At 40.4% G+C, this 21860-nt stretch overlaps 1 protein-coding gene across 1 annotated transcript in view; it reads right to left on the bottom strand.

Annotated features, from left to right (window-relative positions):
• Positions 1-20344: 20344 nt before the first annotated feature.
• Positions 20345-21860, bottom strand: part of LOC109553343 (solute carrier family 35 member F2) — a 64510-nt gene continuing 62994 nt past the window's right edge. Inside the window, exon 3 of the mRNA XM_070781618.1 lies at positions 20345-21615. Within this exon, the coding sequence (XP_070637719.1) occupies positions 20914-21615 (702 nt within the window). The 3' untranslated portion in view covers positions 20345-20913. The remainder of the gene's footprint in view (positions 21616-21860) is intronic.

Genomic DNA, 21860 nt, shown 5'->3' with positions numbered 1-21860 from the left:
AATTTGCAGTTCTGGTTTTTGGCAATTATGAATAAAGCTCTGGAGACATATTAGTACACATATTTTTGGGGGTATATGCTTTCATTTCTCTTGGACAAATACGTAGGAGTGGCATTGCTGGATCATAGGATACGTGTAATTTTGACTTTAGAAGAAACCATTGAGCAGTTCTACAGTGGTTTCTCCATTTTACACTTTACATATCAGTGGTTTGTAAGAATTCTGATTGCTTCTTACCCTTGCCAACACTTGGTATATTTTGTCCTTTTAATTTGAGCTATTATAGTGTTTGTAGTGATATTTTACTTTCACTTACATTTCCATGGTGGCCAAAGATGTTGAGCATCTTTTAACACACTTATTGGCCATTTCTGTGTTGGCTTTGGTACAGCATCTGTTTAAATCTTTTACCTATTAAAAAAGTTTAGCTGCTTTCTTATAATGCTGTTGTTAGGAGTCAAGAGTTTTCTGTATATTCTGGACAAATTCTTAACAGATACGTGTTTTGCAAATACTTTCTCCTGGCCCGTGGCTAATACTTTATTTTCTTAAGAGTGTCTTTTAAAGTGGAGCTTTTAATTTTGATGAAGTCCAATTTATTGATTTTTTAATACTTTGAGTTTTTCATACCCTATCTAAAAATTTTTTTTTTGCCTACCCAAGTCACAAGTTTTTTCTTATTTTTTTTTCTCGAGGTTTTATAGTTTTACCTTGTAATTATGCATAAATTTGTGTTTTGCTGATTTCTAGTGAGAATAAGCAATTTTCCATAAGTTTGTTTTCCATATGAATTTCCTATTTATTGACAGGCTGAAGTCTTTTGCCCATTTTTCTATAACGTTTTTACTATCTTATTGATTTGTAGGAGTTTTTATATATTCTGGAGAGTGTCTTTTGTTAGTTTTATTCATTATTTACATCTTCCCCCACTCTGTGACTTGCCTTTTCAGTATCTTTATGGTATCATTTGTGACTAGAAGTCCTTAATATTAAGGGATTTGAATTTATGTTTTATTTCCTTTATGATTAATGCCTTATGTCTCCCATTTAAGAAATTCTTTTCTAATCTGGGGTCACATTTTATTCTCCTATATCAAAGATTCTTAAATTTCTCAGTTCATGGTTCCTTTTAATGTCCTGGTTATTTTTTTCACGGTATGCTTAGGTCCAAAGAATACCTAATACTTCCATTTATTAGGTAGCTAGGTCCAGAGAACTTACTGAACATTTATGTTCTTGCTACTTTGTAGTCCTTTGAAAAGATAATACCCATATAAAGAAAAATCATGTAGTTTTCATTTTTAAGTAATTGTAATCACCTACTAAGGGGATATGTGAGCCTGTTGGGCATTGCACAGCTACTGAAATCTCAGATTAAGTTTTCTTATTTCATATTGTTTTTTAGGGGGATTTGCTTTTAATTATGGCAACTGCTGAAAACTCAGCTTCGCAAAGATACGATGCCATCGGAAGGGACTGTAGCTTGATTTAGTATTGGATCCATCCAGAGTTGATCATTTGTACAGTGTCGAGTATGCCTGTGTTTCCCTCAAAAATGTAAATATCCATGATACCACTGTGATGCTATGTCCTAGGGCACCTTGGTGAATAGTTTGGGACCCACATTTCTATACTGTTTGTAAATATTGTTTTGCTTTTAGTAGTTTGATCTTTAGTTCATCCTAATTTGGGTTTTGTGCATTCTGTGTTAGAGGTCCAACTCAACTTTTTCCAAATGTATACATGGTTATCTCAGATCATTTGATAAATTCTGACCAATAATCTGCAGTGGTACCTCTGTCATAAGTCAAGAATCCATATACATGGAGGTATCTTCTGTAGTATTATTACATTGTCTTAATTACTGTAGATTTATAATGAGTCTGGCAGAACAGGTTCTCCTACTTTTATTCCTCTTCTAGAGTATTTTGCTTCATCTTGACCTTTTGCATTTCCATATGAAGTTTAGAATCAACTTGTTAAGTTCCCCCCACCCCAGAAAAGTCCTCTTTGAGGTTTTATTTCAATAGTACCAAATCTACAAAATAAAACATAAACCCCTCAAAACTTCTAAAGCCAGAAACCAAAAAATACTCAAATTTTAGGGAGTATTTTAAACCATACAATATTGAGTGTTATAGTTAATGGATAAGGTACAACTCTATTTCGGTCTTCTTTGATGTCTTTTAACAAAGTTTTATAATTCTCCCCATCAAGACGTATTTTTAGGTACTTTGATGTAAATAGGGCTTCCCTGGTGGCTCAGATGGTAAAGAATCTGCCTGCAGTGCAGGAGACCCAAGTTCAATCCCTGGGTTGGGAAGATCCCCTGGAGAAGGAAATGGCAACCTGCTCCAGTATTCTTGGCTGGAAAATCCCATGGACAGAGGAGACTGCCTTTTAAAATATTTAATTTTTCTGTTTGCTGGAACATAGGAATAGCCCCCAATATTTTAACTTGCTTAATTTTCTTTTCTAATTTTTTTGTTGCACTATAGTTGATTTAGGATATTATGTTAGTTTCAGGTATACAACAAAGTAATTTGGTTATACATATATATATATATATATATATATATATATATATATTCTTTTTTTGATTCTTTTTCATTATAGTTTATTACAAGATGTTGAATATAGTTCCCTGTGTGTGCATGCTCAGTTGTGTCTGACTCTTTGTGACCCCTAGGAACTGTAGCCCACGAGGCTGTTCTGTCCATGGAATTTTCCAGGCAAGAATATTAGAGTGGGTTGCCATTTTCTACTCCAGGAGATTTTCTCCACCCAGGGATCAAACCCAGGTCCCCCGCGTTGGCAAGCAGTGTCTTTACCCTGGGAAGCCCCATAGTTCCCTGTGCTCTACACTAAATTCTTATTGTTTATTTTATATATGTATAGTTTTTTAAAATATAGTTTCAAACTTATAGACAAGTTGTAAAAAATTTCATATATCTTTAAACCAGATTCACCAGTTATTTACATTTTGACCTGTTTGCTTTTTCAAATAAAATATAACATCTTTTAAAATATGTATGTATATATATATATATATATTTATATATATATACCTACATAAATATATAGTAAAAAATTATTGCATTAAGTTACAATCCCATAATAATGTGTTCACATTATTGTGGTAGACCTGAAGTATGCTACATGGATCCCCTTTCATTTTTCTGAGGTATATTGAGCCTCGATTTATGACCCTGTGTATCTTGGTAAATCTTGGTGAATGTTCCTTGTGGCCTTTGACATACTTTGCTGTCATTGAGTGCAGCGTTCTATAAATGACAGTTAGGTGAAGGTGGTTGATTATGTTGTTCAGATTGTCCATATTTTATTGTTCTGTTTAGTTGTCCTACAGTTAGAGGATGGTATTAACCTTCAGTTATCAAGACTATGTCTATTTCTCCCTTTGTTTTGTCAGTTTTCACTTCATGTAGTTGGAAATTCTGTATTAAGTGCATAGGGACTTATGATTGTCATGTCTTTCTGATAATTGATCTTTTAATCATTGTGAAAAATCACTCTATTTCTGGTAATGCTTCTTCTCTTGAAATCCATTGTGTTTCCATTTCCAAATCATACCATCATGATTTCCATTCCAAATCATCCATTTTTTTGTTATTAATATAGCCTCTCCAGAATTCTTATGATTAGTGTTTGCAATGGTGTATCTTTTTCTGTCATCTTACTTTCAACCCATCTGTGTCTTTTGATTTAAAGTACATCTCTTATGCACAGCAGATGGATCTTGCTTTTAAAATTCTGTCTGACAATCTTTGCTTTTTAATTGGAGTGTTTAGTCAATTAACATTTAATATAACTGTTGATATGGTTTGATTTAGGTCTGCCATTTTGACACTTGTTTTCTATTTATCCCATCTGCTTTTTCTTTCTTTTTTCTCCTTTTCTGCCTTCCTTTGTGAAAATCAAAGTTAAGTCTTCCTCCCTCCCTTCCCTCTCTTCCTCCTTCTCTTATTCCCTACCTCCCTGCTTTCCTTTCTTCCTGACTCCGTCCCCCACCTTCATTTATTTTGAATCCTTAAGATATATCATTTGCGTTATTTTTTAGAGGTTTCTCTAAGGATTATAAAATACCTCCTCAACTTATCAGAATATTTTTAGAATTAACATTTTATCACTTCACACAAAATTTTAAGATCTTGCAAAAATATAGTTCTACTAACTCTCCTGAATCCTTTGTGCTATTGATGTTTTATATATTACATCTATATATCTTAAGAATTTCATAATAGCGTGGCATAATTTTTCTGAAACAGTTACATGCCTTCTAAAGAAATTGAAAGAAAAAAAACATAGTCTTTTACGTTGCTGTTCAGTCACTAAGTCGTGTCCTACTCTTTGTGAAACTGTGGACTGCAGCATGGCAGGCTTCCCTGTCCTTCACTATCTCCTGCAGTTTGTTCAAATTCATGTCCATTGAGTTGGTGGTGATGTTATCCAACCATCTCATTCTCTGCCACCCTCTTCTCCCTTGGCCTTCAATCTTTCCCAGCATCAAGGTCTTTTCCGATGAGTTGGCTCTTCACATCAGATGGCCAAAGGATTGGAACTTCAGCTTTAGCATCAGTCTTTCCAATGAATATTTGGGGTTGATTTCCTTTAGGATTGGCTGGTTTGATCTTCTTGCAGTCCAAGAGACTCTCAAGAGTCTTTTCCAGCACCACAATTTGAAAGCATTAATTCTTCAATGTGCAGCCTTCTTTATGGTTCAACTCTCACATCTGTACTCGACTGCTGGAAAAGCCGTAGCTTTGACTATCCAGACCTTTGTTGACAGAGTGATGTATTTGCTTTTTAATAGCTGTCTAGGTTTGGCATAGCTATGCTTTGCTGTGCTTAGTCACTCAGCTGTGTTCGACTCTTTGTGACCACATCAACTGTAGCTCTCCAGGCTCCTCTGTCCATGAGATTCTCCAGGCGAGAATGCTGGAGTGGGTTGCCATGCCCTCCTCCAGGGGGGTCTTCTCAACTCAGGGATTGAACCCAGGTCTCCTGCAATGCAGGTGGATTCTTTACTGTCTGAGCCATATTTGCCCACAATTAGCCACTCTTGGTGCTTTTTATTTTTTCTTTTCAGTAAATCCAAGTTTCCATCTGGTATCATTTACTTCCAATCTGAACAACTTCTGTTTGCATTTATTTATTTTTGTCTGCGCTGAGTCTTCGTTGCTTTGTATAGGCTTTCTCTAGTTGCAGAGAACAGGGGCTACTCTTCGTTGTTCTGTGCAGGCTTTTCATTGCAGTGGCTTCTCTTGTTGCAGAGCACAGGCTCTAGGCATGTGGGCTTTCGTAGTTGTAGCACATGGGCTCAGTGGTTGAGGCACATGGACTTAATTGCTCTGTGGAATGTGGGATCTTCCCGGGTCAGGGATTGAACTTTCGTCCCCTGAATTATCAAGCAGATTCTTATCCACTATGCCATCAGGAAATGCCTTCTTTTTGCATTTTTGTAGTTTGGGTTCAATGATGACTAATTCTTTTTCAGTTTTTGTTTGTTTGTTTGTTTGTTCTAAAAATGTCTATATCACCATCGTTTTTTTAAAAAATGTATTTTCGTTGGATATAGAATCCTGGGATAATTTTTTTCACTCTGACCCTTTAAAGATGTCTTTAAATGGTCTTCTGGTTTTCATTGTTTTTTATATGAAACAGCTGTGAGTCCTATTGTTCTTTTTCTGTATGCAACGTATCCTTTTCCTTTGATAACTTTCAAGATTATCTATTTATCTCTAGACCCGGATTCTATCCCTGGGTCTGGAAGATCCCCTGGAGAAGGAAATGGCAACCCACTCCAGTACTCTTGCCTGGACAATCCCATGGAGGGAGGAGCCTGGTGGGCTACAGTCCATGGGATCGCAAAGAGTCAGACACAACTGAGCGATTTCACTTCACTTCACTTCACTTCATCATTTTTACTGTAGTTTACCTCTGTGCAGTTTTTCACTGTAGTTATGTTTTCTAGGATATGCTGACCTCCTTAGATGTATAGTGTTATGTTTATCACATAAATTTGGAAAAGTTTTGCCCATATATCTCTAATTATTTATAGTTTTCCTGGTCTTTCTCGCCTCTCCTTCTGGGACACTAATCATATGTGTATTAGACCTCTTGATATTGTCCTAAAGATTATTGAGGTTCTGTTCCTTTCTCAAAAACATTTTCTTCTTTTTCCAAAAGATTGGATACTTTTTAATGATTTATCAGTAAGTTCACTGACCCAATCTTCTATTGTCTCCAATGCACTGTTAAGGCTACCTAGTCATCTTTTAACTTCAGATATTGTAATTTTTAATTAAAATTTTTCCATTACTTTCTTTTCTATAGTATTTTTTCTCTACTGAGATTTCTGTTTTTTTGTTTGTTTTCATTATGGCATTAGTTACTTAAAGACTTTGGACATATTTATAATGGTTTCTTTAAGTTCTTGCTTGCTAATGCTAACATCTGAGTTATCTATACATTGGTTTATATAGACAAGATTTTTTTTTCTTGATTCTAGGTCACAGTTTTTTTGTTTATTCCCACTCCCTCTTGTCTAATATTAAAAAAAAATTTAAACTAGACATTATTGATGATACATTGTAGAGACTTTGGATTCTGTTATATTCCTTTGAAGAATGTTTATTTTTGACCCAGCAGGTAGTTACTTGACTGGGTTCAAACTCCAGACTGTTCTCCCTGGAGCAAACAAGAGTTGAAATCTTTGTTTACTCTCTCGGCCCTCATTCAGCTGTTGTTTCCCATTGGTTTCCTTAGAATTTCTCCCAGACATGCAGTTCAAGAGCTAGTCAAGGATTTGGGTGGAATGATATGTAGATTTGGAGACTGTCTTCATGCTTCACTTTTTCTTTTGCAGGATTTCTCCTCTTACTATTCAGCTGCTCTGGAAATCCATTTCCTGACTCTTGAAGGCAGTAAGTTGGAAGCTTTCTGTTTGCCATCCAGATGTTTCATGTTTTGTGGACTATAGAGTATCCTTGGGCAGAAACAGACTCAGGGGAGTTCCTTTCTTTCAAGGTTTGACTCTTTTAAGTAGATTCACAGATATAGAGAACAAACTAGTGGTTACAGTGGGGAAGGGAGGGGGAATAGAGGGGTGGGGGAGTGAGAGGCACAAACTGTTGGGTGTAAGGTAGCAATGTTGTATTGTGCAACATGGGGAATTTAACCAGTGTTCTGTAATAACTGTAAATGGAAAGTGACTTTAAAAAGTGTCATGTGTGTAAGAAATTTGACTCTCTCCATTTCTGATTGCTTTTGGTTGCCCTCTAATACCCTCAAATAGTTGGTTTTAAAACTATTTTTATGTATGGATGTGAGAGTTGGGCTGTGAAGAAAGCTGAACGCCGAAGAATTGATGCTTTTGAACTGTGGTGTTGGAGAAGACTCTTGAGAGTCCCTTGGACTGCAAGGAGATCCAACCAGTCCATCCTAAAGGAAATCAGTCCTGAATATCTGTTGGAAGGACTTGATGTTGAAGCTGAAACTCCAATACTTTGGCCACCTCATGCGAAGAGCTGACTCATTGGAAAAGACTCTGATGATAGGAGGGACTGGGGGCAGGAGGAGAAGGGGACGACAGAGGATGAGATGGCTGGATGGCATCACCAACTCAATGAGTTGGTGTGGACATGAGTTTGAGTAGACTCCAGGAGATGGTGATGGCAGGGAGGCCTGGCCTGCTGCTATTCATGGGGTCGCAAAGAGTCAGACACGACTGAGTGACTGAACTGAACTGAAAACTATTTTATAAATAATTACCATGCGAGTGTTAGTCAAATACAAATGACTGTCATCTCAGAATGGTTTCTAAATTAATTTTTGTATGTTGATTATATAGAAAGAAATTGAAAAATTTTAAATTAATTCTAAGAATTCTAGTTGTTTATGTATACAATTATCTGTATGTAGTGATACTGCAATTTCTTATTTTTCATTCAGTATTCCTTTTATTTCTGTGCTTTGCTTTACTGTATTGGCTGACACATCTAATATATGTTGAAAAGAAATGGTGATAAAGGAATTTTAAACAGTTTTTCTTTTTGGCTCCATTGTGGGGCATGTGGCATCTTGGTTCCCCAGCCAAGGATTGAATCTGTGCCCCCTACAGTGAAAGCACAGAAGCTTAACCACTGGACCACCAGGTAAGTTCCTAGAAGAATCTTTCATTTGGTTCATATCTTAAAGGGAAAGTTTTCAAAGTCCAACGCTTAAGTACTGTATTATATTATTTATATTTTTAAATAGCTATCATTTTAAACAAATTACTTCTATCCCTTATGAATGGGCATTAAATTTTACCAAGCACTTTTTTTCTCCATCTATTGAGATGTTTGAATGTTGTTTGGTTTAATATGTTAATGTGTTGAATTGCACTAATTGGTTTTCTAACATTTAATCAACTTTGTGTTTTTGGAATAAATCCAGTGTGGTAAGATTTATTATCCTTTTTAACATATTGCTTGATTCATTATACTGGTATTTGGTTTAGAATGTTTACACCTATGTGCATGAATGAAATAGAAATACAGTTTTTCTTGTGTACTATAATCAAACCCTTGTTGAGTTTGATTATAAAGGTTATGCTAGCTTCATAGGATGAGTTAGGAAGAAGTTGTGTATAATTGGAATTATTTTCTCCTTGACTAATTGGCCAAATGTGCTGATGATACCATCTGGGTTTTCAGGTTGCTTTGTAGAAAGATTTTTGATTTCTGCTTAAATTTATTTAATGACAGAACATACAGGTTTTCTATTTTGCTTGCATCCATTTTAGTAAGATCTGTTTGTATTGGTTATTGAACTGCTGCTTTTTCTTTCCAAGTCACCCTGTAGCTTCTACTCTGTGATGCCGGTGGTAGGACTTGACTGTATAAACAAACTTGCCTCTTTGTCATCTGGGTTCCTGTTAGGTTCTTCAGTAGGGGATTCTGGAAGGACATTGGGAGGGAGGAGGAAGGAAGGTACTTCCACTTTCTTATTTACTTCTATACTATCGGCAGTGCTCAGCAAGAGCATCTTACCTTGGAAGCAGCCTTATTGTGACCCTGCAGAGGTACCACGAGCAGCTGGACAACATCGGCAGCAGCCACTCTGTCCTGAGGACTAAGTCCCAGCTGTCTGAGTTTCTTTTATGAACCTAGGCGGAACTGGCAGCACACAAGTGTGTCCTCTTCTCAGTGGTATGAGCTCCAGCTTCTTGAAGGTCCTACTTTAAGCTTCTAGTTCTGATAATCTCAGCCGTTTCCCTCTTCCCCAGCCTTAACTGGTTAGCTGCTTTCTCCAGTTATCATCAACATGAAAGCTCAATATTTTCTCTTTGTTTTATCAGCCCTCTGCTGCTGCTGCTGCTGCTAAGTCGCTTCAGTCGTGTCCGACTCTGTGCGACCCCATAGATGGCAGCCCACCAGGCTCCCTGGTCCCTGGGATTCTCCAGGCAAGAACACTGGAGTGGGTTGCCATTTCCTTCTCCAATGCATGAAAGTGAAAAGTGAAAGTGAAGTCGCTCAGTCGTGTCTGACTCCTAGCGACCCCATGGACTGCAGCCCACCAGGCCCCTCCGTCCATGGGATTTTCCAGCCAAGAGTACTGGAGTGGGGTTGCCATTGCCTTCTCCGTATCAGCCCTCTAGGATTTGCATAATCAATTCTTTTTTTTTTTTTTTTTTCCCTGTTAATATATCTTCTGTGGACTCTTCCTGATTGGACCCTGAGTGAGTGAGTGAAAGTCGCTCAGTTGTGTCTGATTCTTTGCGACCCCATGGACTATACAGTCCATGGAATTCTCCAGGCCAGAATACTGGAATGGGTATCCCCTTCTCTGGGGATCTTCCCAACCCAGGGATTGAAGCCAGGTCTCCCGCATTCCAGGCAGATTCTTTACCAGCTAAGCTGCAGGGAAGCCCGATTGGACCCTGGCTGGTACAATATTTGGTAATGGAAGTGGTCACAGGCCTCTTAAAAATGTCTGGGATTTGATGTTTTTTTTTTTTTCCCCCCAGTCTTGAACACAATGCTGAAGTCCTTGCCAATGGCAAACGGGTTACTACTCATCCATAGCATGATAATATGATAAACTTGTCACCTGTGGCTGATTGCGATAAAGAGCTTACTGTGCCAAGTGCCTTGGGCACTAAATAACTATGGGGTTTGATTAATATGGTGATAATGGTAACTTCAAGAGCCTGGGTGTGAAATAGCTTCTTCCAGCTGCACTGGAGAACTCACACATGGACAATGACAAAGTGAAACAATCAACTCAAGGGTTCAGAAAACCAGGGCGCTTTTACAGCCAGCCTGGAAGATTCTCTTACCATGTGCGGAGTGAATCTAGATGAAAATTTGACTCAGAATTTGGTTGTGTAGGCTGTAGAATTATAACATAAGTTTAAGTCATGGATCCACCAAGTTTCTACCTGGTTGACTTGTTTGAAACTGAAATTTGAACTTCCAAGTCTCTCTAAGACTCCCTTGTTAAAGGAAGCAGCCTGCTCTTCTAGAGTCGACTAGATCAGCTTTCCCTATGTTTTTAAGACCGGTCATAACCTCACCTAAAGCCGGCATCTTTCAAAGGATACCTATTCTCCTCAAGTCTCCCAGCCCCCATCTCTTTTGCCTCTGTCTGACCTGAAAAAAAAAAAATCGTTTATACTCCAAAATAAATGCAAGATGTTACTAATTGATATCAGCATAAATCTGGGTGAAACATGTATGCTGCAGCTGCTGCTGCTAAGTTGCTTCAGTCGTGTCCGACTCTGTGCGACCCCATAGACGGCAGCCCACCAGGCTCCCCCGTCCCTGGGATTCTCCAGGCAAGAACACTGGAGTGGGTTGCCATTTCCTTCTCCAATGCATGAAAGTGAAAAGTGAAAATGAAGTCGCTCAGTAAGTGTCCGACTCTTCGTGACCCCATGGACTGCAGCCTACCAGCCTCCTCCGTCCATGGGATTTTCCAGGCAAGAGTACTGTAAGGAAGGGACAAAAAGAACAGAATATAAAACTGGATCATGGGACTTCCCTGTTGGTACAGACACTAAGACTTCACACTGCCAATGCAGGAGGCAAGGGTTTGATCCCTTGTCAAGCAACTGAGGTCCCTCAAGTGGTATGGCATGCCAAAGGATAAATAAAATAAAATAAAACTGGATCAAAACAAATGCATTATCTGGGTGCACCTACCAGAGTTAATGGATCTAATGTTAGCACTGGCTTCGAAAATCAGTTTACTTGAGTGGTGGCTGGAATTTTGAATCAACAGTGGCCTATATAAAGAGATGTTGGAGCATCCTGTGGAAGATTCACTCCAAATGTCTGATGGGTTGGGAATTTGGGAATGGATTGATCAGAGGCTGACCGCAGACCCTTCCTCCCCACTCCCACCAAAGCCCCAAGAGACCCTGGACAGTGCCTTTATTTCTTTCCTTTATTAAGGAGAGAGTTGGCAAACATATTAGTGGTTTGAGCACCAGCATGTTTGAAAAGTATTATGGTGACTGATGTGGAGAGCAGCTGCTAAATGTGCTCTCTGGTTTGGAGATCCTAGAAAATGAGTGGCCAAGGAGTAGCTTTTAACTGCAAGATACAAGGTAGACACGACTACTGAAATAGGCATGAAGGACAAAGAAGTCAACAGAATGACCTTCTGGGTTCTTTGTTTTTATTGTTTAGTCGCTAAGTGGCATCTGATTGTTTGCAACCTCATGCACTGTAGCCCTCCAGGCTCCTCTGTTGATGGAATTTCCCAGGCAAGAATACTGGAGTGGGTTGCCATTTCCTTCTCCAGGGGAGCTTCCTGACCCAGGGATCGAACCTGAGTCTCCTGCATTGGCAGCTGGGTTCTTTACCGCCGAGCCACGAGGGAAGCCCTCTGGACTCTTTGGCCATGCCTAATTGATTACTCTGTGTCTAGGAATGAAGTAGATGGGCAGCCCACTAGAATATTAGTTTCTCAGTGTAGTGAAGATATTCTAGATCTGAGGTCCAGAAACTTAATTACTGAACGTACTAGAGAGTTTCAGCTTCTTACTTGTTTTGAGGCTTAAGCCAGATCACAGAGCCCAAGTCCCTTGGTTGACGGGGAGGCTGGCTCCCTAGAGGATGTGCAACACGGCTGCACGAATACTCGGCTACATGCAACCTGCTACAACCACGTTCTGTAAATATTCCTCCAGGCTTTCCCCAAAGGGGCCTTTGGCCACTTACTGCATTTACTGTGCGCTGAAGGGAAAGAAAATCTTCAGACATTTCACGAACTTACTAGACACTGAAATGGCTCTGAATTGGTAACTGGGTCCCCAAATGCTACTGTGATCTGTTTGTCAAAGTGGGATCTTCTGATGACCAGGTGATAAAGAGGAAGCTTTGGCATAAATCCATCGCACAGAGGGCTCAGTGGACCAGAGGGCCCTCTCTGTACCCTTTCCTCTCTGTTCCTGGACATGTACATGGAATAGACATGCTCAGTAATTTGGCTGAAACCCCACATTGGCTCCCTGATCCTTGGAATGAGGATTATTGCTTGCTGACACTTTCCCAGCAGTTTAGTCTTGTCTCCCCAAATAAACTGTTATCTCCCAAATATGGTGAGTCTCACTTGGTTGACTCCATATCCCACAAATGCTTGGGAGAGTGCTTTAGTGTCAGGAACCTGATATGAACGCATTGATGGTAGTTTTCTGAAATCCAGTCAACATCTCGAGGTATTTAGGAGGTATATGGTTACCTTGTGGAGAATGTTCTAGAAAGAGGAGGTAATACTAGCTTTAGGAAAAGAATATAAGGATCTTTGCTCTGGAATTTGCTCTTCTGGAGTCAGGATTTGTAATCACCTACTCTAATACAGGACATGCTGTTTGTGTTTATAGGTCAAAATCTCATTTAATCTTTATGACATCACTGTGAAGTGGATTTTATTATCTCCCTTTTATAGTTGAGGAAACCGAAGCTCAGGAAAGTTAAGTATGTGGCTCTGGGTCACTCTGGAAGCAACAAAAACAGGGGTCCAAACCCAGGTTTTCTGACTCAAAATATAAGGTGTTTTCCATTGTACCCCAGTTGCTTCTTTGGAGACAACTTTGTCTTATTTTTCTTATACTATAGAATATCACCTTTCTCAGGAGTAGTAAATACTTCTTGTCTTCTCAGCAATAATAATTTCAGCAACTACCCTGACCTGAGGGGATGGGAAGGCAGAGAAGAAACTGTTGTTACTTTAGCCCTGGAGCCAAGTATTGACCTGAGACCACTCCCTTTATACAGTAAAGCCCACAAAGATAAGTAAGGAACATTTCAGCAGGACTTACGAAAGGATCAAGTATAATAAAAGGGAGATAAATGTAGAAATTGATAGGAAATTTGATAATCTGCCTTGCAAGAAGTGGCTTGCCCTTTGTCACTTCAGGCTTTGCTCTTAATTTTTCCTTTACGCCTTCTGGCTTTTCTTCTTAGGAGGCTTGCAGTCAGCTCACGTCACCTGGAAAGCTCGTCCACACATTTACTGCCCTGTCCCCACCCCTCCCCTACACCACCTCCAAGACATAAAACCGAGAAAACAAGCAGGACACAACGAAATATTACTCAGCCACTAAAAGGAATGAAATAGGGTCATTTGTAGAGGTGAGGATGGATCTAGAGTCTATCATACAGAGTAAAATAAGTCAGAAAGAGAGAAACAGGTATACATTAATTCATGCTTATGGAATCTAGAAAATTGGTACAGATGAACCTATTTCCAGGGCAGGAATAGAGATGCAGAGAATGGGCATGTGGACCCAGGCATGTGGGGAAGGAGAGGGTGGGACAAACTGGGAGATTAGGATTGACATATATATACCACCATGTGTAAAACAGGTAGCTAGTTGGAAGCTACTGTAGAACATTGGGAGCTCAGCTCGGTGCTCTGTGATGATCTAGAGGGGTGGGAGGCGGGGTGGGTGGTGGTAGGAGGGAGGTCCAAGAGGAAGGAGATATGTGAATACATACAGCTGGTTTATTTCATCATATAGCAGAAACTGGCACAACATTGGAGAGCAATTATATTCCAACAAGGATATATTAAAAAAATAAAACAAGCAGGAAGTTTTGGGTCCAGAAGGGCTTATGGAGGCCCAGAAGGCCTGTGTCCCAGCTGCTCTTTCCTAACTAAAGTCTTCCCTGTTCCTTGGTGATCTATCTTAAACATGATGATGTGACCTTGAAGATTCTGTTTAAAAAAGCTGCCTGAATATAACATGAGAACTCCAACAATTCATATGAAATCTACATGCATTCAGCAAAGGATCAGTTGTTTGTTTGTTTGTTTTTTTTTTTTTTTTTGTACTTTGCCACACTCTTCATCCTGGTTTTGTATAAGGGGAACTCTCATTTCCTAGGGCATTGAAATGGCATAGTTTAGATCAGATTCTCTTAGGGTGTAAACTATTTCCTAAGACAGTTTGGGAGCTGTATTGACTTTTCAGGCCCATTAGCAATCCATTTCTGCCTCTGAAGCTTTAATATAATAGATGCAAAGTCAGAATAACTCAGTGGTGACCTACCTCCAATGTCCCTGGCGGGCCCAAGGAACAAGCAAGAGAATAGGAAAGAGAAAAATACAGAAAATGGACTTTGTTTTTTGAGAAAGACAAGGGGGAAAAAAGAGAAATAATAGGAATAAATAAATGACTAGCACTTACTTTAGCACAGGGATGTACTCTTATTCTGGCTCTTGCTCTGGCAAGCTCAGTAAAGACAGAATTACAATGGATGTGAAAAGCACACCAGTAGGAAAAACAGAGAGTGAGAGGTGGGGCAGAGGGTGGTCGGTAAAGAAGATTTTCTTAAGGTGTAATATCATATCATTTGGGTCTTGAAGAAGGAGAGAGTTTTGAAAAAGGGCAGAAGAGCCTTAAATCAGGTGCAAAGATGCCAGGAACCAGACTCAGAGGCTGCGAGATCCTCATTTAATGTGGGACCTTTGTATTGGTTACCTCCCACATCCACATCCCTAGTACGGTAGCATCCAGCCCAGGGCAGACAACACTGGTGACCCAAGCATTTCTTCTCCACTTCCTCCTTAATAACAGGCTCTTATATTGAACCAGGCACATTGCTGTATCTCCTGCAGTGATGGGTGGGCTTCTAACTAAGTGTTGGTCAGTGAGATGTAAGTGGAGGGATTTGTGGGATTCTGGGAAGGCATCTTAAAAAGAGCTGACTCAGCTTGGAGGGGCTCGCTTTGTCCTTCTGCCTTTCTTCATTCTGGCCTGTAACACAAAAGTGATGGGTAGCACGGCAAAGTCATTTCAGACCCTGGGGGTGGCCTTGACGATGAAAGTCATCAGCTAGAATAGTTAAGCAGAAAGATCCAAACTTCCATTCTGATGAACATGGTATGCAAACTGAATTTCTTGGGATGACAAGATTTTAAAAGTCTATGAGACAGAGAAACAGAAAATCCTTAGAAAACAGTTTGGAACCATCCACAGTTATTCCGTGGGGCTCCTCTTGATAGCTCAGTTAGTAAAGAATCCACCTGCAATGCAAGAGACTCTGGTTTGATTCCTGGGTTGGGAAGATCCCTGAAGAAGGAATAGGCTATCCACTTCAGTATCCTTGGGCTTCCTTTGTGCCCCAGCTGATAAAGAATCCGCCTGCAATGCGGGAGACCTGGGTTTGATCCCTGTGTTGGGAAGATCCCCTGAAGAAGGGGAAGGCTACCCCCTCCAGTATTCTGACCTGGAGGATTCCATGGACTGTATAGTCCATGGGGTCTCAAAGAGTCAGAGATGACTGAACAACTTTCACTATCACTGTTACTCCAGAATTCCCCTAGGAGGTCTCATGAAGTGACTAATAGAATAAAATACTGAAGGAAATCTGATCTTTCCCTGGAAATATGGAGTAGGTGGAGAAGATTGTGCAGTGAGGGAAAAAAAAGTTAATAAAATTAACCCCCTGTCCTAAGTTCCTATAAAATAGAGAGGTGAGATTTGCACCCAGGTCTGACTCAAGAACCAATGCTTTTCATAAAAAATGCAGGGGGAGGCCCACATGGCTTCAGAGGATGGGTGATGGGTGGAGTATCAGTCACATCTGTGTCTCAGATTGTCTTAAATGGCATCAGAGGGACCTAGCTAAGTTTCAGAAACAGATTAGTGTCTGGAAATTGTTAGCTCGTCCTGAGTGCCGAAGAATTGGTGCTTGTGAACTGTGGTGTTGGAGAAGACTCTTGAGAGTCCCTTGGACTGCAAAGAGATGAAACCAGTCAATCCTAAAGGAAATCAGTCCTGAATATTCATTGGAAGGTCTGATGCTGAAGCTGAAGCTCCATCCTTTGGCCACCTGATGTGAAGAACTGACTCATCGGAAAAGCCCCTGATGCTGGGAAAGATTAAAGGCAGGAGGAGAAGGGGATGACAGAGGTTGAGATTGTTGGATGGCATCACCAACTCAATGGACATGAGTTTGAGTAAACTCCAGGTGTTGGTGATGAACAGGGAGGCCTGGCATGCTGCAGTCCATGGGGTCACAAAGAGTCGGACACGACTGAGCAACTGAACTGAACTGAACTGGATAGAGTTATTTGGCATGGCTTTTGTTTAGTGTTTTAGTGGTAGGATTTCACACTATTTGTGTTCAAATAGCTTTTGCCTCATCCTCTCAACCAAGTTCTTTGGCCTTGGTTGAGTTCAGTTCAGTTCCGTCACTTAGTCGTGTCTGACTTTTTGCGACCCCATGAACTGCAGCACGCCAGGCCTCCCTGTCCATCACCAACTCCAGGAGTCCACCCAAACCCATGTCCATTGTGTCAGTGATGCCATCCAACCATTTCATCCTCTGTCATCCTCTTCTTCTCCTGCCTTCAATCTTTCCCAGAATTAGGGTCTTTTCAAATGAGCCAGCTCTCTGCATCAGGTGACCAAAGTATTGGAGTTTCAGCTTCAACATCAGTCCCTCCAATGAACATCCAGGACTGATCTCCTTTAGGATGGACTGGTTGGATCTCCTTGCAGTCCAAGGGACTCTCAAGAGTCTTCTCCAACACCACAGTTCAAAAGCATCAATTCTTTGGCGCTCAGCTTTCTTTATAGTCCAACTCTCACATCCATACATGACTACTGGAAAAACCATAACCTTGACTAGATGGACCTTTGTTGGCAAAGCAATGTCTCTGCTTTTTAATATGCTGTCTAGGTTGGTCATAACTTTCCTTCCAAGGAGCAAGCGTCTTTTAATTTCGTGGCTGCAATCACCACCTGCAGTGATTTTGGAACTCAGAAAAATAAAGTCAGCCACTGTTTCCACTGTTTTCCCATCTATTTGCCATGAAGTGATGGGACTGGATGCCATGATATTAGTTTTCTGAATGTTGAGCCAACTTTTTTTTTTAAGCCAACTTTTTCACTCTCCTCTTTCACCTTCATCAAGAGGCTCTTTAGTTCTTCTTCTTATAACTATACAGTGGAAGTGAGAAATAGATTTAAGGGACTAGATCTGATAGACAGAGCGCCTGATGAACTATGGATGGAGGTTCGTGACATTGTACAGGAGACCCGGAGCAAGACCATGCCCAAGAAAAAGAAATGCAAAAAAGCAAAATCGTTGTCTGAGGAGGCCTTACAAATAGCTGTGAAAAGAAGAGAAGCAAAAAGCAAAGGAGAAAAGGAAAGATATACCCATTTGAATGCAGAGTTTCAAAGAATAGCAAGGAGAGATAAGCAAGCCTTCCTCAGTGATCAATGCAAAGAAATAGAGGACAACAATAGAATGGGAAAGACTAGAGATCTCTTCAAGAAAAATTAGAGATACCAAGGGGACATTTCATGCAAAGATGGGCTCGATAAAGGACAGAAATGGTATGGACCTAACGGAAGCAGAAGATATTAAGAAGAGGTGGCAAGAATACACAGAAGAACTGTACAAAAAACGACCCAGATAATCATGAAGATGTATCACTCACACTCACCTAGAGCTGAACATCCTGGAATGTGAAGTCAGGTGGGCCTTAGGAAGCATCACTAGGAACAAAGCTAGTGGAGGTGATGGAATTCCAGTTGAGCTGTTTCAAATGCTAAAAGATGATGCTGTGAAAGTGCTGCACTCAATATGTCAGCAAATTTGGAAAACTCAGCAGTGGCCACAGGACTGGAAAAGGTCAGTTTTCATTCCAATCCCAAAGAAAGGTAATGCCAAAGAATGCTCAAACTAATGCACAACTGGCCTTGGTAGATTGACCCAAGGAGAAGGCGATGGCACCCCACTCCAGTACTCTTGCCTGGAAAATCCCATGGACAGAGGAGCCTGGTAGGCTTCAGTCCATGGGGTCGAGAAGAGTCAGACGTGACTGAGTGACTTCACTTTTACTTTTCACTTTCATGCACTGGAGAAGGAAATGGCAACCCACTCCAGTATTCTTGCCTGGAGAATCCCAGGGACGGGGGAGCCTGGTGGCCTGCCATCTATGGGGTCGCACAGAGTCAGACACGACTGAAGTGACTTAGCAGCAGTAGCAGTAGATTGACCCAAAAGTAATCTGGTGAAATAATAGAAGTTCTAAGAGTTGGCCTCAAAGCTTCCAAAAGCAGTATAGAAGTGTCTTGTTAGACACATGCATACATACTGATATGTATGCATGTTCCCATATTGTAAGTGTGTGTCAGTGTGTGGTATCTTTACAAGAGAGACAGAATCAAAGGAATTTAAAGGTCTGCTATGAAAATGGGAAGCCCTAATCTGTTGTTTCCTTTTTGAAAGGCAGGGTTTGGTGACTACCACCTCAGCTTGCTAATGTCAGGTCCTGCCAACCCTGTGCCTTCTTTGCCTTGGAGGAGAACCTGGTCAGCATTATGTCCTTGTTATCTTCCTGGTTCAAGGAAAAGGCCAAGGAATCAGATCTGGAAGGCTATGCAAGAGTTACCGGCAACTCACATTGCATTCATTCTTTCCCTATTCCTGCTTCCATTTGCAGGGTGCTTGTGTTTAAATGTCCCCTTCTTAGAGAAACTCCTTTTGTCCACCTTCACCTCCTGACACTTCCCTCTATTTTCTTCTTTGTAGCATGTGTGAACATTTGACCTAAACATATTGAATCTACTTAATTAATTGTCAAGACTCCCTTAATTCGAATGTCCCTATGGCCTAGAACAACGCTTGTTAACATAGTAAGCACTCAATAAACATTTGCAGAATGAACAGATGGATGAATGAATGAATGTACCATAGTTCTAAGCTGTCTATTGGCAAAGATATTGCTTAATTGCTGTTTTATCAGACACCTCATTATGAGGCTTCAGAAGAGAAAAGAACTTATGACTTTTAAAGGGACATCAGTGATTATGCTGGGGGTGAGAAGAGCCTGGAATGAATGTCAAGAGACTTAGGTTTGTGTTCTAACTATGTAGAGAACTAGTTGAGGACCTTAACAGCCTAATTTAATTCAAGACTCCCTTGGCATTCACAGATTTATTGCTACCTTGAAGGTCAATGGTGTGTGATAATTTGTAATTTTTGTTGAGGGATGAACTTGAGTTGCCCTGAGTCTTGGACACACATTTCTTTTTTCTTTTAAATTAATTTTTATGTGAATATAGTTGGCTTACAATGTTGTGTTACTCTCTTCTGTATAGCAAAGTGAATCAGTTATATATATATATATACATATATTCACTCTTGTTTTAGATTCTTTTCCCATATAGGCCACTAACAGTACTGAGTAGAGTTCCCTGTGCTATACAGTAGATCCTTATCAGTTATCTGTCTTATATATAGTAATGTGTGTATGTCAGTCCCAATCTCCCATTTTATCCTCCCCATTTCCCGCTCGGTAATTGTACGTTTGTTTTCTACATCTGTGACTCTATTTCTGTTTTATGAATAAGTTCGTTTGTACCATTTTTAAAGATTCTGCTTATAAGCTATATCATATGATACTTATCTTTCTCTTGGACCCACATTATCAATGAGGACTGTTAGACTAAAAAGGAACAGAAAAACAATTGTAACAGCTTTAAATAGAAAAGTGACTTAAAGAGGAAAGGGGAGTATAACAGGATATAACTGGACCCCAGGAAGACTGGAAAGCAAGACTATAAGATTTCTTTTTTTTTTTATTTCCATGAAATCAAAATCTTTTAATAATATAAATTTACCCTCAGTTTCATTATTATATTTTTCACCCCAAAAAGTTCACATACAGAGTTTTTACAAAGTGGTATTCTGGCAGTTGATATCATAATGACGCTGCATATTAACACTCTGTATTGAAGAGGTATTATAAAAATCGCATGGCACATTATTTGCTAAGAAGTAGCATAGTAACAATTGGGAGAAGATTCCTAGGTTTACTGTACCCTGCTTGACGGCTTCTATGGTACTCACAGTTGTATCTCAGGATTTCTCAAGTGCTGCCCCACTCATTTTTCCCTTTCCTAAAAGGCCACAAGGCTTGTGGACAATAATTGGCTTAGCACGACAAAACTCAGATGCCTCCAAATGAGAAAAGCTACTCCCAACCACCTGGGCTGCCCCTCCTCCTGACTACCTAGCCCATCCTGGACAGCCTGAGTCTGGCTCACACCCAGGTATCTGCCCAATCCTGCTTTCCCACCTGTGCTTCTAACAGCCCAGGATGCACCCCATACCTTGTCTCCCTGACACTAACAGGTATTGGGCCCGAAACACACAGAAACACAATCCTAGCCTCAGCTTCTGCTCTATTTTGGCATTTCCACTTTTGATACATGATTTTAATATTCCTTTTAAAATCCAACTGGATCAAACCCAATGCTATGGAGTGTTCACTCTGATAAGTTTTCAAGTGTCCAAAGCCGTAGGCTCTGCTTTATCCAGGTGACAGTTCCCAGCTTCCCAGGAAACCTCAGGGGGATGGGTATGCCTTCTTCTCCAGCTACAAGACTGCAGAGTGGGTCTCCTGCAGGTTCTCCTCAAGCTTCAGTCCCAGGTTGTCAATTCCAGTGCTGGTGACTGGTGGTACACTGCTTTCAGCTGGCTCTGCCGTGCGCGTCGGGGTGGAGCAGTACAGGATGAACCCCACCATGATGACGGTGAAGGACAGGATGTAGAGTCCTGAAAACGTATAGCCAAATAGAAAGAGTCCGAAGAAAAGACTGTAGAGGTCAGCTGTCAGGATGCCCAGGTTGACAGAAGTGGCACTGGTGACTTTGATCACCAGTGGCATGAAGCTATACAGGCAAAACATACAGAAGGCAAATGCTACAAATAGCAGGGCAATTTTCCAGTCCCAGTGAATGCTAGCAATATCCTTATATTCCACAATCAATAGTTGTATGCAACTGATAATTGTTCCAAATAAGCCCACCATTCCTAAAAACTCCTTTCTGCTCAGCTTCTTCACGATGTATTCTTCACACACATTAGAAACAGCATAGAGGGAAGCTCCAAGAAGGACCACGATGTCACCAATCAGTACATTGTCTTCCCTCCCTGCTAATATGTCTGCACCAACCATAGTTCCTACACCCAACAGACAGACAGCCACAGCAATGAAGTGGATCACTCTGTATCTTGCATAAAGAATAAACCATGAAAGAGCCATCAACACAGGAATCCCAAAGCAATCCAAAAGACTCTTACTATTCATTGCTAAAAGTACACTTAATACTATTTGTGATGAATGCATCTTCTAGGTAACTCCTGGTTTTAATTTCTATGAAATTCTGAGTTTTTCATGTGCCTCTTATGATGTCTGTCTTACAAAAGATTTCCTATCTTTCCCAGCAGGCTCCTCTGTCCATGGGATTTTCCAGGCGAGAATACTGGAGTGGGTTGTCATTTCCTTCTACAGGGGATCTTCCCGACCCAGGGATGAAACCC

Source organism: Bos indicus, chromosome 27 (assembly GCF_029378745.1).
Source record: "Bos indicus isolate NIAB-ARS_2022 breed Sahiwal x Tharparkar chromosome 27, NIAB-ARS_B.indTharparkar_mat_pri_1.0, whole genome shotgun sequence".
NCBI classification, from domain to species: domain Eukaryota; kingdom Metazoa; phylum Chordata; class Mammalia; order Artiodactyla; family Bovidae; genus Bos; species Bos indicus.
This window is presented reverse-complemented; position numbering and strand designations above follow the sequence as displayed.